This window comes from Abrus precatorius, unplaced genomic scaffold (assembly GCF_003935025.1).
Source record: "Abrus precatorius isolate BTA unplaced genomic scaffold, Abrus_2018 Scaffold6, whole genome shotgun sequence".
In the NCBI taxonomy this organism is placed as follows: domain Eukaryota; kingdom Viridiplantae; phylum Streptophyta; class Magnoliopsida; order Fabales; family Fabaceae; genus Abrus; species Abrus precatorius.
The window spans coordinates 2,974,209-2,991,006 of NW_020874406.1; the positions used below are offsets into that span (position 1 = coordinate 2,974,209).

The window sequence follows — 16,798 nt, forward strand, 5'->3', positions numbered from 1 at the left end:
TGTTTGTTAAAGTTGATAACCAATCCTCAAAGACCTATTAGGCTAACTGAGTAAATGTAGAGAGTAGACTAAATTATGTATTTAGAGAATTACAAAGAGTTTGCCACTTTAAATTTATAGTAGCTAGTGAAAATGAGTCTGATGATGTTTTTACCTTAGCAATCACAGTAGGGTATAATATTCCTTTTTATTCCTTTTTATTCAAGCTGTACATATATAAAGGGATCGTTAGAACATTAGCTATAGTAAATTATGTTTATACCTTCTATGACTACGATTATATTGGAAGTTCGATTAAATTTTATCTAAGAACAAATAACTGGCACAGAGGTTGTTGTAGATATTAAAAATTATTATGATAAATACCTCACTTAAGAAGAGATGAAAGAAGTTTAGAGTTAGTTTAATGATGATGACTAGAATCATATTTTTCAAGTTGTCGGTGTGGAGATAACTGCTCATTAAGATTTAGAATATTTTAATCTTGTAATTATTTAAATTTAAGTCCTAATGTACTTCTGATTATAACTTGTAAATATTAAACTCCTATTCTTAAGTAATATCTAATATGTTTATTCCTTATGCTGTTCAAGTTAAATTTTTATTCGGCAAGTTTTGCTATAACAGTACAAGTTCAGTTATATTCTAACTTTTGTCATTTTGAATGATAAACTATTCACAAATAAAATTCTTAAGAGTGAAAGTTTAAATTTTTGTAAATTTTTCATATCACGATCAAAAGATATTCAATTAAAAATTTTAAATTATTTATAGATTACAAATAAAAATGAATAATAAAATAAGAGTTTTCCAAGAAAGAAAAATGGGGTACATTTTCTTGTAAGGAATTCATATATAAAACCATAGTACATTTTTCAATTAAAGACCGTGAATATAGTTGGAGCCTGCAAGCTCTTCCTCGATAACTTATCAAACATTAATCATTTTTTCAATCTCTCGTGGGGCGTCTAGGCCAAGTGAAAGTTGGGTCAACTTATTCCCTGTTTTCTGTTGTTGTAGTTCTTCTTCTGTGGCCATTTGATTCAATTAATCTGGCTAATTGATTACTTGGGTTAGGCTTACGTTGCTGATTTTTTATTGTTATTTTTAATTATCCCCTTTTCTTTGTCAAGGGAAGGTTGGATTCCTCTTTATTTAAGACTAGTACATATAATAATAATAATAATAATAATAATAATGTTGATTATTATGATAAATATATAAATAAAATTGGAAAAGTTTCTCTTTTCTATTATGGTAAATGACTTTATCTCTTCTAATTATTTTGGGTAAATATTGACTTGTAAGCTCGTTGGTGTAAGTACACTTGTGTGGCTTTGTTTGTTGTTAGTTTATTTTTTATTTAAATATAAAAATCGTTGATTAGGTATGTTAATAAATATAGTTTTTCATTGTTTGGTCAAAAGGTATCTTGAGCTCTAAAAATGTACGTTATTGTGGTAGTTTGAAAATAATACATGACAATGACAGAACAAAATTGGAGATAAATTATCCATTAAGTAGATGGATATTACAATTGAATTTGTTAGGGGCAGATTTGGATTACAATCTTACTAATAATAACTAGTTGCACGGGCTTATTTATAATTTTATTAAATTATTTTATTTAAAATTAATTTCAAAAGTTATATTTTAAATATATAAAAAATATGTCTTAAAAATATGAAAACTTTATTATTTATTAAACTGTAATAAAAATTATTATAAAAATAATATCAAATATAATTACATTGAAGAAGATTATAAAATATTTTATTGTTTTATTAATTTAGCTTTTGTATTTATTTAAATTTTATCTAAAATTAATAGGTATATTAATCATTTATGAGTTCAATTAAGAATTAGTAATAAAAAAATTAACTATATAATTATTAAATGATAAAATAATATTTTATAAGTAAGCAATTAAAGTAATAATAATTAATTTGAATTAAATTAAAATAATAATAATTAAATTTTAAACATAAGTAATATAAATATATTATTTCAATGTTGCATAAAATTTTTAAAATATAATAATAAATATAATTTTAATATAAATACCTCAAAATTACGTTTAATAGGTGTAAATTCAACAAAAATTATTGTTTAACCAAATATAAGATATATTGTAATGGATGCAAATACGAGATATATTAAAATAAAATTTGTTTGAACTGAGTTTATTTTTTATTTTCCAATTAAATTGATGCAAATATTAATATAACTTTATTCAATAGATTGTGTATAAAAGTGTTGACTTGTGATTTTAAAAAAGAATATTTAACCTTTGGTACAAAACTTGTGTCATAATAAGTCATTGTACATTAACTATTTAAAGTGTTCCATAATTGTAATATTTACACTCTTATTTTTTAATCATTTATTGTAAAATTGAAAATATGAAGAAAGGTTTATTGATTTTTATTGAAGATATTCATCTTAAAAAATGAATGAAAATCATAAAAATAAATATATTGATTGAAAATTGTCAATGTACTGATAGAGTTGACTGTCTACTAAAAGAAGAAAGTAACAAATAAAGGTATCAAAATTGATCCAAAAGCAAAAGAAAATAAAATCAAGAAAGAAAACCTATATTAGTAATTTTAAAACAGAAATGAGATACAATTTTAAACTACAAAACATAACAAATACTCAACCTAATTCAGAAAACAAGAAAACAAAATTCAGAAAGAATAGAAAATTGATATTAAACTAATTTCTACACTTATTATTGAACAAAGAAAATACTCAACCTAATTCACAAAAATAGAAAAAAAATTTCAAAAAGAATAGAAATTTGATATTAAAACTAATTTATGCACTTATTATTGAACAAAAATTATAATCTCTAACAACGGTGCCGAAACTATGATAAACTTGTATTAACAAATGCAAACAAAACTTAATATGTGCACTAATTATTTTAAAGGGTAAAATTAAGATCATTTTCATGAGGATTACATTCTTAGTTCAACAATATGTATAGAGATTAGTGAACACCATATTTGAAAGCATGTTTATTTTCAATAAACCTTGGAAAATAAGACTTAAAATGGTGGAAACTATGATAGAAAATAAAGTTCAATGCATGAACAGTAATTAAACTTGGTTTATAGTACCCAAAAAAAATAAATCTAAAAATGCATATTTGAAGTAGAAGTTTAGGAAATAAAATTTTAACAGATGATGATGGGATTAAAAACAAGATTTAACTTAAGAATTCAGAAATATATGGATGAAGTTCAAAAACAAATAACTAAGGTAAAATTAAAAGAGAAATTAGTTAGGAATTGGATTTTATCTAAAAATTTTACTTCTTGAATAAACACAAAAGTTCTGGCTTAGTTTTTCACAACAACAATAATAATAATGAGGTTAGAAATTTTTTTATCCTTTCTATAAAATCCAATGCCAGATCAAAATAAGAGATAAATTCTCCACTAAGTAGATAGGTATTAGAATTGAATTGATTTAGGCCTCATTGTAATTATATATTTTTTTTTCTAGACAACAAGTTAAAATATTATATTTTAAATATAAAAATATGTTTTAAAAATATAAAATTATTATTTATTAAAATGTAATAAAAATTATCATAAAAATAATATCAAATATAGTTATATTGAAAAAGACTACTATACTTTATTGTGTTATTAATTTAGTTTGTGTTTGTTAAAAAATTTTAATTATATTTAAAAGAAATTTATAATCATTTATTATTTTAATTAATAATAATTATTAAAAAATTAATTACATAATAATTAAATGATAAATAACATTTAAGAAAATAAGCAATTGAAGTAACAATGATTAATTTAAATAAAAAGTAAAAGGATAACAATTAAATTTAAAACATAAGTAATACAAATATATTATTTTATTGTTTTCATAAATTAAAAATATAATAAATATAATTTTAATATAAATACCAAAAAGTTTATATCCTAATAGATATAAATTCAACAAAATTTATTTTTCAATCAAATATGAAATATATTATAATAGATGCAAATGTTAGATATATTAAAGTAAAGTCCATTTAGATAGAGTTTATTTTTTATAATTGAATCAAATTAATGCAAATATTAATATAACTTTATTTAATAAATTGTGTATAGAAGCATTGACCTTTGACTTTAAAAAAGCATATATGTGTATAAAATTTATATCATAATAAGTGATACATTAACTATTTTGATGTAACTTTATTATTTAAAGTATTTTATAATCATGATCATTTGTTGTAAATTGAGAATGTAAAAAAAAAGTTTATTCATCTTTATTGAAATGTTTTAAACTTATTTAAAGTTACATTTTAAAAAATATTACAATCTATTAAAAAAATTAATATTTTATCAAATATAACATACATACGCAGGTGTGTACACATAATTAGAATCAAATTTTAATTAAAGAACCCAATTATTTATCAATCATATCAAACTTTGTTTATACCGTTAGAGTCCATTCATTTTAAATTTTGGTAGAATAAATTTTGAGATATATAAAATAAAAAATATTTTGGATTTGAGAATAACATTATAAAATGGAATTTAAAAAATAATTTTATTTGAATAATAAAATAAAATAATTTTCATAATATAAATATAATTATGATTTATAATTTTCGTACATAATTTATTCTTTAACAGAAAAAATGCGCATTTTTCTCAAACTATTTTTTTTTATCACTCAATAAAATTGACCTCGCTAAATTGGTCTCCCACCATGTGTTAGTTTGACTGTTGCCAACAACCGTTTTTATTTTGGTTGGATTTTAGACTGCTGCTTTAAAGAATATTTATAGTTTTTTAGTTTAAATTTTATATAACTTTAGTAAAATTGTTTTTAGCTAATTATTTTTTAAAATCAAATAAATTATTTCTTTTTGTTCAACTCCTTTTACCAATTATTATTTTCTTGAATTCATTAAATAATTTTTCTTCAAATTTAATGACCAAAGCATTAAATTTTACCTAATTTTTTTTATTTAAACCCCAATTTTCTCTTTATTAATTCTTTCATATTTCATAGAGTTTTTAAAATCATTTTGTATCTCATATCTATCATGAGATCTCTTGGATAAAAAAAATAATTTAAAGATTTTAATTAAAAATATAAAAAGGTAATTTTATTCAATTTTTGAAAACTAACTTTATTAACTTAAAATATTTTAACGAATTAAAAATATGCATAATTTACATGAAAGTCTGTGTACAGTTAAGCATTTGTCAGACGCTTGAAAAATATTTATTTTTTTAAAAATAAATTTAAATGTTATATTTTTATATTTTAAAAATATATACTTATAATTATATTTAAAAGTAATTTATTTATCATCTAAACATTAAAGAATTTAAATCAACCTGGAGATATATCATTCAATTCTTTTAATATTATTTATTAAAAACAACTTTATTACTGCAATTTAAGTTAAACAAGATCAAAATAATAATTTCCATAACATTTGAACATAAAAGAAATTTAATAACATATCTTTTTATATCTTTTATAGTTTTTTATGGTACGTTTAAACATACAAAATAATAAATAATAAAATTTTATTGAATATGATAATATTTATGGTTATTATGCATTTTCTAATATATTAAGTCTTAAATATTTAATTATATATATATATAAAGAATAAATTATATTTATATGTTGTAAGATTTAATTAAAATTTCTCCATATACTTTCTAATTTTTTATATTATTTTACCTTCTCTAATTCATATAATTGCATAAAAAACTGAGAATGACAATGGTATGATCGAGGAGGGTATACACTGTTATATTATTATACGAATTAAAGAAAGTACGCGAAGGATGGACAAAGAAAATAACATCAAATAAAATTTTGTAAAAAGTTAGAGAGTGTAATTTATTTTAAAAAATTAACAACCTTATTAAAAAAGCATCCTATTAATTAATATCTAATTATATTAAAAATTAAAAAAAATTGTAGAATCAAATTTTGTTTAATAAAAATGTTTTACTCAAATTCCTTAAATTGTGAAGAATAAAAGTGGGTGGCTTAACCATATATGCGTTGGGACAAGTGCGATAAAACCGTAATAAAGAGTCCAACTCAGGAAACACCAACCCACATCCAATGAAAGCGCTGTTTTTAATTCGCTCGTAACTATTTACTACACTCAAAGGTGAAAGAAAGCATTACCTGTTATGTTAGTCTGTTTCATTCATATGCATTACAACCCATCCATTTCAAAGCAAGTGGGTCCCACACGCTGTTCATTCATGTTCATGTTAACCAACCCAACGTTTCACTCTCTCTGTGCCTTCTCTTCTCCCTCTTTCTCCGCCGTGTAATTATATTCCAATTCTTTCCTAAAAGAAAATTCTTTTATTTTATTCCAAAAAGAAAATTCCCTTTTTTTGCTCTCTTCCCTTTTGGGGAATCCTTATCAAGTGCACAATGCTATGTGAGTGAGTGATCACAAAAAAAACAAGAAAACAAACTTTGTTGTGTTTTCTTCTTTTTATTCTCCATTCTGCTCAAACCTTCACCACCCTTTTGTGTTTTCTATGAGAGTAATGATGAAAACCCATCTGGGTATTGCTCTTTGCCTTGTGATGTTTCAGTGTGCATGGTCTCAGGATGATGGTGTTGTCATGAACATGCTCAAGAAGGGGATCAAAGCTCCCAGTGATCTTCAATGGACAGACCCAGATGTGTGTAAATGGGAACATGTTCAGTGCAATTCAATGAAGAGGGTCATTGCAATTCAAATTGGGATGTTGAGCCTTGAAGGTTCTTTGCCAAAGGAACTGGTGCAACTCTCAGAATTGACGCGTTTTGAGTGCATGAAAAATGGCCTAACAGGGCCATTCCCTTACATGCCAAAGTCCTTGCAGAGGCTTATCATCCATGACAACAATTTCAGCTCCATACCAAGTGATTTCTTCTCCACAATGACAAATTTGCAAGAGGTGAGAATTGACTACAACCCTTTCCCTCAGTGGGAGGTTCCTGCTAGCCTCAAGGACTGTGTGGCCCTTCAGATTTTCTCTGCAATTAGTACTGGTCTTGTTGGGACAATCCCAGATTTTTTGGGCAAAGATGGTCCCTTTCCAGGTTTAGTTTTCTTGGGCTTGTGTTTTAATTTTCTTGAAGGTGGCTTGCCTGCAACCTTTTCTGGAAGTTCCATAGAGAACCTTTTGGTGAATGGTCAGAAAAGTAACAATAAACTCAATGGTACTCTTGCTGTGTTACAGAACATGACATCTTTGAAGCAAATTTGGGCACATGGTAACTCATTCACGGGTCCTATACCCGACTTGTCGAGCCATGACCAACTGTTTGATGTGAGTTTGAGGGATAACCAATTGACTGGGGTTGTTCCACCCTCCCTCATTTCTCTTCCTGCTCTTACTGTTGTCAATTTGACAAATAACTATCTTCAAGGGTCCCCTCCCAAGTTCAAAGATGGGGTGAGAGTTGATGATGATTTGGAGAGGGGGATCAATAGGTTTTGCACAAAGGTGGCTGGCCAGCCATGTAGTCCCCTTGTGGATGCTTTACTTTCTGTTGTTGAACCTTTGGGTTACCCTTTACATCTTGCTGATAGTTGGCAGGGTAATGACCCTTGTGCTAAACAATGGATTGGGATTGTTTGCGCAGGTGGTAACATTTCAATTGTTAACTTTCAGAACATGGGTCTATCTGGCAAAATTTCCCCCAGTTTCGCAAGGCTTACATCTGTCACAAAGTTGCTTCTTGCTAACAATGGCCTTACTGGTACCGTACCAAGTGAACTCACTAGCATGCCTCTTTTGAAAGAGCTAGATGTTTCCAATAATAAATTGTATGGTAAGGTACCGTCTTTCCGTGGAGATGTGGTTCTCAAAACTGGTGGCAATCCTGATATAGGAAAGGATGAACCTCGAGCCCCACCTGGCTCAGATTCTGGGGGTGGTTCTAGAGGTGAAAGTAAGAAACATAGAACTGGAGCAATTGTTGGCACTGTGGTGGGGAGTGTCAGTTTACTTGGTATAGGGGCCCTGGTGTTTATTTATGGTAGAAAACATAAGCGTGGTGGAAAAGTCCAAAGTCCTAATACAATAGTTGTGCATCCTCGCCATTCTGGAGATGGAAATGCTGTGAAGATAAGTGTTGCGACTGCAGGTTCTGGTGTTGGTGGTGGTGGAGATGGAACCGGTGCGTTTAGTCCAACAACAAGTAGTGTTCATCATGTGGAAGCTGGTAATATGGTGATTTCAATTCAAGTTTTGAGAGAAGTCACAAACAATTTTAGTGAAGGAAACGTGTTGGGGAGGGGTGGTTTTGGCACTGTGTACCAAGGAGAATTGCATGATGGAACAAAGATTGCAGTGAAAAGGATGGAATCAGGATTGGCCGGTGAGAAGGGGCTGAGTGAGTTCAAATCTGAAATTGCAGTACTTACTAAGGTTAGACACAGGCATTTGGTTGCACTTCTTGGCCACTGCTTGGATGGAAATGAGAGGCTTCTCGTGTATGAATTCATGCCTCAAGGTCCTCTTAGTAAACATTTGTTTGACTGGAAGGAGGAAGGGGTACAACCACTGGAATGGAAGAGAAGGCTTTCCATTGCATTGGATGTTGCTAGAGGTGTTGAATATCTCCATGGTTTGGCACAACAAATTTTTATCCACAGGGATCTGAAGCCATCAAACATCTTGCTTGATGATGATATGCACGCTAAAGTTTCAGACTTTGGATTGGTTCGGCTCGCTCCGGAAGGACAAGCCTCGTTCGAGACCAGACTTGCTGGAACATTTGGATATTTGGCACCAGAGTATGCAGGTACACATTTGAATTATTTTTTGGAAATTTTGTTACATATGTTAATCTTTGAAATTTTCCTGTCTACCATTAGCAAGGATAAATATTATAATGAAGGAATGAAATGTTCCTACTTTAATTTCATCTGAACTCAGCTTCTGGAGATAGGGATGCAGAAACAGATTCATTGCAATACTCTTAACTACTAGTATACACTAGTTTCTCAACATTTGCGTGTTAGCAACTGCATTGAGAAAGAAAAGAGGACTGATTGTTTATTAAATTTATTATTAGAATGAAAAGTAACTTGGAAGTTAATTGAATTGTTTCAGTGTGCCTCCTAAAAGGCATTGAAATAACTTGTCGGATTTGCAATCCTCTATAGCCAATGTGCAGCCTTGTAGTGTACCTACCTCTATTTTAAGGGTTGATATTTAGTTTATAGTTAATTCGAAAGAAATGTTTGGTTTTACCATTGCCCATATAAGTGAGGGAACATGATTTATAATGCTTTACCTTGCATTATCTGTAACTCTATACATTGGTTGCTGCAAATAATATATTGAAACAAATCACTTGGCCAATCACATTTTGGCCTTTTTCTCTAATGGATCATTGGGACAAATAGTAAATGACATTCTAGCACAATGCTCATTTTCCTCTTTTCTTGTCCAAGTTCCTAACTCATTATGATTAACATGGTATGGGATTCTCGGCAGTGACCGGACGAGTTACTACAAAGGTTGATGTGTACAGCTACGGCGTGATTCTTATGGAGATGATAACAGGAAGAAGAGCAATTGACAACAGCCAACCAGAAGAGAATATCCACCTTGTGACATGGTTCCGCAGGATGCTACTGAACAAAGACTCATTTGGAAAGCTCATTGACCCCACAATTGATGTTGGAGATGAAGCCTTACCGAGCCTTAGGACTGTGGCAGAGTTGGCTGGCCACTGTTGTGCTAGGGAGCCTTACCAGAGGCCTGACATGGGTCATGTGGTGAATGTGTTGGCACCACTTGTTGAGATTTGGAAGCCTTCAGAACCAGATGGTGATGATTTATATGGCATTGACTTGGATATGACTTTGCCTCAAGCACTAAGTAAGTGGCAGGCTATTGAAGGAAAGGGCACCTTTGATATATCATCCTCTTCATCAATGCTTACTAGTGGAGATAATACACAGTCTAGCATACCAACTAGGCCTTCTGGATTTGCTGATTCCTTTACTTCTTCTGACGGAAGATGAAGTTTTGATAGGCACATACATCAATTCTTGTGTTTATGCTTGGACCTGTTTTTGGTTTGTTTATGTGTATCTAATTGCCCATATGTTACACCCTCTACATCTCAAAACTTCCCTTGAGTATCATGGTCTTTTTTGTTTATTGGATTTTGTTTCTAAATTTACTGTCATTGTAGAGATTCTGGGTTGCAAGAGGACTACAGAACAAATAGTTGAACTTTCAGATTTTCATTATTTAACTAGCCTTCATTCTAATGAGCATGAAAAACAGGATTTAGTTATCCATTTCATGATCAAATATATTGCTATATGCTGTAAATTATTAGTTTTCTTCTACCCAAATCCTTATTTTCAGATAATGAACATTCTCATTATATTATACTTTCCTAAATTATTTTTTATTTGTTCAGAGGAAGGGATAGGATTTAAAACCCACTTCTTACAGTCTATGTACCCGTAAATTATCACTAAGCTATCGAGGAAGGGATAGATAACTTATATTATAGGATAATTTTTTTTTCTCTTCTTACTCATAAGTCATACCTTTAATATTTTATAAATAATTAAATTATTTATAAAATATAATTTTAATATCTTTTGTAAAATATTATTGAACAGTATTTTAAATAAAAAATCTTTCATAAGGAAATTGAGAGTACATTTTTTATAATCGTAGTTTACTAATTTTATAATATTATTATTTTAATATAATTTATATATTATTTTATTATTTATTTATTTTAAACATTGAATAGAATATTAGATTTTATTATTCTAACGTGTACCAAATAGGAAAATAATTTATTATATTTTTATCATATCCTATCCTTATTCAATTGTCATGTTTAATTATTTTCTTGTTTGTCATATTTGTCAAACGTGTCTTAAAAGTATATTTTTATAGTATCATATTGCAGTTTATGTGTAACTCTTATTCTAATTTTAAATAATAATATTTTGATTTAGCTTTTTAATTATTTAAATTAATTCTCTTACATAAAAAATTCATCCAACGTTTTTTAGAAATGTAATAAATATCAAAATACTTACATCATAAAATTAATAATTTTTAAAAATTATTTTAACTTTTGAAAAAATGGATCAATTACAAGTATCTTGAAAAATTTACTTAAAAGAGTATTAATAGCATCTATTCAATAAATAATTCAATCTTTTTAATATGGGCTTAATTAATTTTTCATTAAAAGTTACAATATTTAATGTTATTAATATATTAAATTCACTAATTTTTTTTTATAGAAATTACTTCCTATACATAAATTTTTACTATGTTATTTTAAAAACACGTTAATTTTTTAAAAAGTAATTTTAGAACTGTTTTTCTGGCTCATTTGCTAAAATAATATATTTTAATAAAATAATTACGGAGGTTTCAAATAATTACTACTGATTATGACTGAAATTAAACAAAAAAGAAAAGAAAAGAAAAGAAAAGAAAAAGGTTTCTGTCTTTTTTATATTTTCCTTTTCAGCGCCTTAATTTATGGATGATTTTCTACAAAAGATGCCATACTTGTTAGAAAACTACGTGGTATACGGGTAAGCGACGATTACGGAGGTGATAACGAAATTAAAAATTTCATTTTAAACGAAAATATCTGATCTAAGAATATTTTCAAATTGGTTTCATTACAGAATCATATAAATCAATGATATATTATATTCTCACTACATTTTTAAAATAATTTTAATTTAAATACACTTTTAAATAAATATTATTTAGTTTTCTTAATTTAAGGATAAAAATTTATCCTACTTTTCTTATTTTTGAAGGCAGCGTAAGTATGGAATAATGTGATCTGAGAATATGAAAAGAAAATGTTGTCATTTACTGACTCTTGGAATAAAAGATGCTTGGGACATGAATGTGATATTATATGCTTTGATCATGGTCTTAGTTCCTTTTGTGTTTTTCACTGATTGTTATTCTATTCTTTCTTTTGTAGCGAATCTAAGTGCATCAAGATATATAAAATATCACAGATAAATTTTTACTTTCCTCTTCAATCAATCAAGAAAGAAATAGAAAGTAAATTATAAAATAAACAGCTAAAACGTAAACGAGAAAAAACCAAATCTGATTAAATTTTGAATATGTTAATTTGAAAACTAGGTTTATTTAAACTAAGCCTATGCGTATACAAAAGTATGCATCCTTAGGCAATTCAAATATACTTGTCTTCTATAAAGAATTTTCATAATTTATGCCAAATAATACTTTTTAACAGGCAAAGGAACAAAATAGGACAAGATATTTTTAACAAAGTCACAACATATATCTATCCCTATATTCCTTGTATTATAAATGACTTTTCTTTCTTGAATAGTAACATTTTTACCAGTTATAATTCACTTTCTTTTATCATTTTATTTTACTTTTTTATCTCACCTTTTAAAAAATATTTTTATTTATAATGTTTATTCATTTTAAATAATTTACTTAAATTTAAATTCAAACTTGTTTGGTTTAAAATTGAAATTTGATTTAATTAAAGATATATTTCCTTTTTAAATAAACTGAATCTTGAGTGTTATATATAATTTTAATAATCTTAAATTAAATTTACTTTTAGAAGTTAAATTTAAGTAAACTATTATTTTAGTTCTTATTATTTTTAAAATTCATCAAAATAATTCATAAATTAAGTAAAATATTATTTTAGTTTCTAACGTAGGTAATATTAATATTTTAATTCTTACTGTTTTTAAAATTTATGAAAATAATTTGTAAACTTGGTAACGTGGAATAATTGTTGTGGTTATTTTGAATCGCTACAATTTGTCCCAGCTTTGGCTATAATTTTAAACTAAATCTAGTATCACGCACTACCCAAGCGAATTACTAAGTTTTTAATATTATAGCCACAGCTGGTATTGCAGACCAACAAATGTACTTGGTAATTTAACATCAGAGAAAATGTTTATATTCAAATGAGAGAGTAAGCTAGATAACTCACTAACGACTAACTGTTAACTAGCTAATTATATTATTACAAGCAAGAGTAAAATAGTTTAAAATGAATTGAAAAAAATTATTCTTAAAAAATATATGTTAATAAATAAGACGCCTTTAAACAACGATAGAAACTAAAATATTTAATGATATGTGCTAAAAAATTAATAACTTATGATTACACATGTTAATGATTAAAATGGTATTTTGTTTAGTTAAAGTACTATTTTGATGAATTTTAAAAATAATAAAAATTAAAATTATTAATAATTACATACGTTAGAAATTAAAATAACATTTTACTAAATTTAAGGATTATTTTGATAAATTTTAAAATAATAGGATTGAAATGATAATTCACTCTTTTAGATTTTGATACATGTTATTGATGTGTATCGGTTAAAATGGAATTTTCAATTTTAATAGCTTTTTTTAATATAAAAATATTCAATATTATTAATAAAATATCTGTTATTATTTTATATTTGTTCATATATAAAGTTATTTATGGAATTGTCATACTCATGCATGCTATGAAGGGTTTTTTTATATTTAATATCCGTAAGATTTATTTTTGTATGTTTATTTTGCATAATTAAATTAATTTTAAATAATATTATTATAATAAAAAATAATATTAACTGTTTTAACTAAAAAATCATATCAAAATTATGACAAACCTGAATTTAATTTATACAATGTTTTTATTTAATTTTTTTATGATTAATGTGAAAATGATAATAATTTTGTACCCATGATATTTATTATAGTAATAAGTATATACAAAGGAGTGAAAGCTTTGATTATGAAAATATTATTTCAAATATCTAAGTTTATGATATAAAATATTATCCCTAATATTTGTCATAGTATACATTATAAGTTATATATTTTGTAAGTACATGTAGAAGGTTATATGAAAAATAATAGATAAAAAACTGTTAGAGCCTAAAGTGTGCACTGCACCGTAGCAATTAGCAATAGGGACAAAAATAAAGGACAAAGAAGCTAAACGATGTCATTTATGAAAGGAGATATGCTTTCTGGAACCTCTAATTCATATATAATTTAAGAACCTTAACTCTTTTAGATAAAAAAGAAAAAAAAAAAACTTAAGTCTGAACTGAAATCTAATCAATGCAATTTTTTTTAGTTAAACACGAGTCAAAGAGTCCTTGCAAGTTTTAGAGGTGGCAAAGTGGTCACCCTATGCTCTCATCAAAAATTTGTCCAAAAGTGAATTATTCTAATTTTTAAAAGTAGATTAAGAATTCTTGTTTAGTGAGAATGCTAGGAGGATACAATTGTAGGGAAAGAAATTGAGGAGGAATGAAGTAAAGTCCAAGCTTTTTCTATCATTAATCCTAAAATTTTGGAGAAGTACAAAGTAAGGAGTGTGTTCAAGGTACCACTATTGATATGACTAAGGAGGTGAGTCTTACCATGCCTCTACCTCATCTGTGATTATCCTAAGTTGGAATTGTCGTGGTGTTGGAGCTGGTGTGACGATTCAAGAATTAAAAGAGTTTTGTCATAAGTTTAAGCTTGCCATAAATTTTCTTATGGAAACCACAACATGTAGGAATAGAACGGAGAAAAATTGTGTTAGTTTAAAGTACTAAAGTAGTTATAATGTTGAGCCAATATATTTGCTTAGAGGTTTAGCTTTGTTATGGAATAAATGGTGGATATTAAGGTTTTCTCCTCCTCTCTTAACCTTATTCATATCCGTATAGGAGTTATAGAGGAACTTATTCATTGGAATTATTCCTTTGTGCATGGAAACCTGATCTCAAAGAGAGGAGAATCTTATTCAAAGTCTTCTTTCCCATTAGATAAGAATTACCCTTGGTGTTGTGTAAGAGATTCTAACAAAGTTCTGTACCAACATGAAAATTATGGTATTCAACCCTAATCAGATTAGAAAATTAAACAATTTTGAAGTTTTCTTGAGTCAATAGGACTAATTGTTATAGAGTTGAATGAGTGCAAATTCACTTCGACTAGTAATCTGAGGCAAGGCCAACTAATTAGAGAAAAGATCGACCGTGTCTTAGTTAATTGGCCCTAGATATTGGCTTTTCCCCATCCATTTGGTAAAACTTTCCTTGCCATAAGCTTTGACCACTCACCTATTATTATGGATTCCATGCCTAGGAAGAGCAATAGTAAAGCTTTCAAATATATAGCATTTTGGGAGGAAAATAAAAAAAGTAAGGAAGTAGTTGTTGAAGGGTGAAATAAGGAAAGGAACAATTTAGTAGGTTGAAAAGTTGTACTTTAAAATGTAGAAACCTATAAAAGAGCTCTTTCCCTAATGGAGCAAGAATAAATTTTGTAGACAAATGTGGAGATTGCTAAGCTAAAGTATAGTATGCAGAACATTATGAATGGCCTAAAGAAAAATAATGACATGGATAAGGTCGCAAAGATCAAAGGTAGGATTAAAAAAATTATGGAGACAAAAGGAGCTGTATTGGGGTCAAAGATCAAGATTCAAATGGATAAAATTGGGAGACAATTATACAAATTTTTTTCATGCAACTATAGTACAAAAGTGGGACAGGAACATAATGAAAAGGATAAAAAAATGTGAAAGGAAAATTGGTGGAAGGTCAATAGGAGTTAAAGAGAGAGGCTTTAAACCATTTAAAGGCAATCTTTACTTCAGAAAGTTGTAATTTAATTGAGAGGTCTATAGAATTAAGAGTTCTCCCTAATTTTTAATAAACTAGGAATTATGTAGACTAGTCTCATATGTAGAGATTAAAAGGGCAGTTTTTGTACTTGGTAGTCCTAAAGCAATAGCCCAAATGATTTTAATGGTTATTTTTTCAGAAAAATTGGGATACAATAAAGGAAGAGGTATGCAAGGGATCCTTAAACTTTGTTTGAGAATTATATTTAAGAGGAGAGGGGAGGGAACGAGAATGGTGGGGTTAGTGGAGTTTACTTTTTGTTTGATAGTTAATTAATTTGGAGGGGGAGGGTTAGAGAGTTTTTCTAAACCCTCCAAAACCTTTTTAGACTTAATTTTGTGAGTTTCTCATTTTGGGGATTCTATTTGAACTATCAAATTAGCCACATAGGGTGAAAGGGAAGTCTTAGCCCCATTCCTATGGCTCCTATTACTTCTATCACTTTCTATTTTTGTTTGCTTTATTTTACGAAGTTACAACACTAAAAGCGGACTCTAATGATTATCCTAGACCCTAACTCAAAAATTTAAAACAAATAAAGATAGGAAAACAATTTAAGTGATACCAATGCTAGTCGGATCTAGACTCAAAGAAAACTAAGAAAATTAGAATGAGGTAGAAAAGGTATGAACTCTTACTTCACATCCCGAGATCCTAACATGAAATGCAAAGAATGGAGGGAGGAAAGGATTGGAATCTTAGTCCAACACTCGAAAATGCAATGACCCTAATTGCAAAGCTTTAAATCAATCACACAAGCCTAAACTAGCATGTACTAGCCGTGTGCAAAATTTAAAATAAGGCCTATACACAAATTACCCTATAACTACTTAGAAACCAAAGTCCAATGTCCACTTACAAGGTAAAATTCAACCTACTACAAGTGATCTACTTGCAAGAATTGTAAATTCTCAACCCCAAGCAAATATAATTCTCCAAATACAAGGAGTAAAAGAAACCAAAACAGCCCCTCCACCCCCAAGTTATAAGGCTTTGCTCCAAGGAAAATTACAAGTCTTCAAGTCCAATAGTCTCCAAGTAGGATCAAGGGTGTGTGTGTGATGTTTGGGTGCTCTCCACTCA

The 16,798-nt window shown here is 27.9% G+C and overlaps 1 protein-coding gene across 1 annotated transcript; it reads left to right on the top strand.

Annotated features, from left to right (window-relative positions):
* The first annotated feature begins 6,115 nt into the window (after nucleotides 1-6,115).
* Nucleotides 6,116-10,415, top strand: LOC113868643 (receptor protein kinase TMK1-like). Its single transcript, XM_027504422.1, has 2 exons — nucleotides 6,116-8,814; nucleotides 9,513-10,415. The coding sequence occupies exons 1-2, from the start codon at nucleotides 6,555-6,557 to the stop codon at nucleotides 10,043-10,045; spliced, it is 2,793 nt and encodes a 930-aa protein (XP_027360223.1). The 5' UTR covers nucleotides 6,116-6,554; the 3' UTR covers nucleotides 10,046-10,415.
* Nucleotides 10,416-16,798: the final 6,383 nt, after the last annotated feature.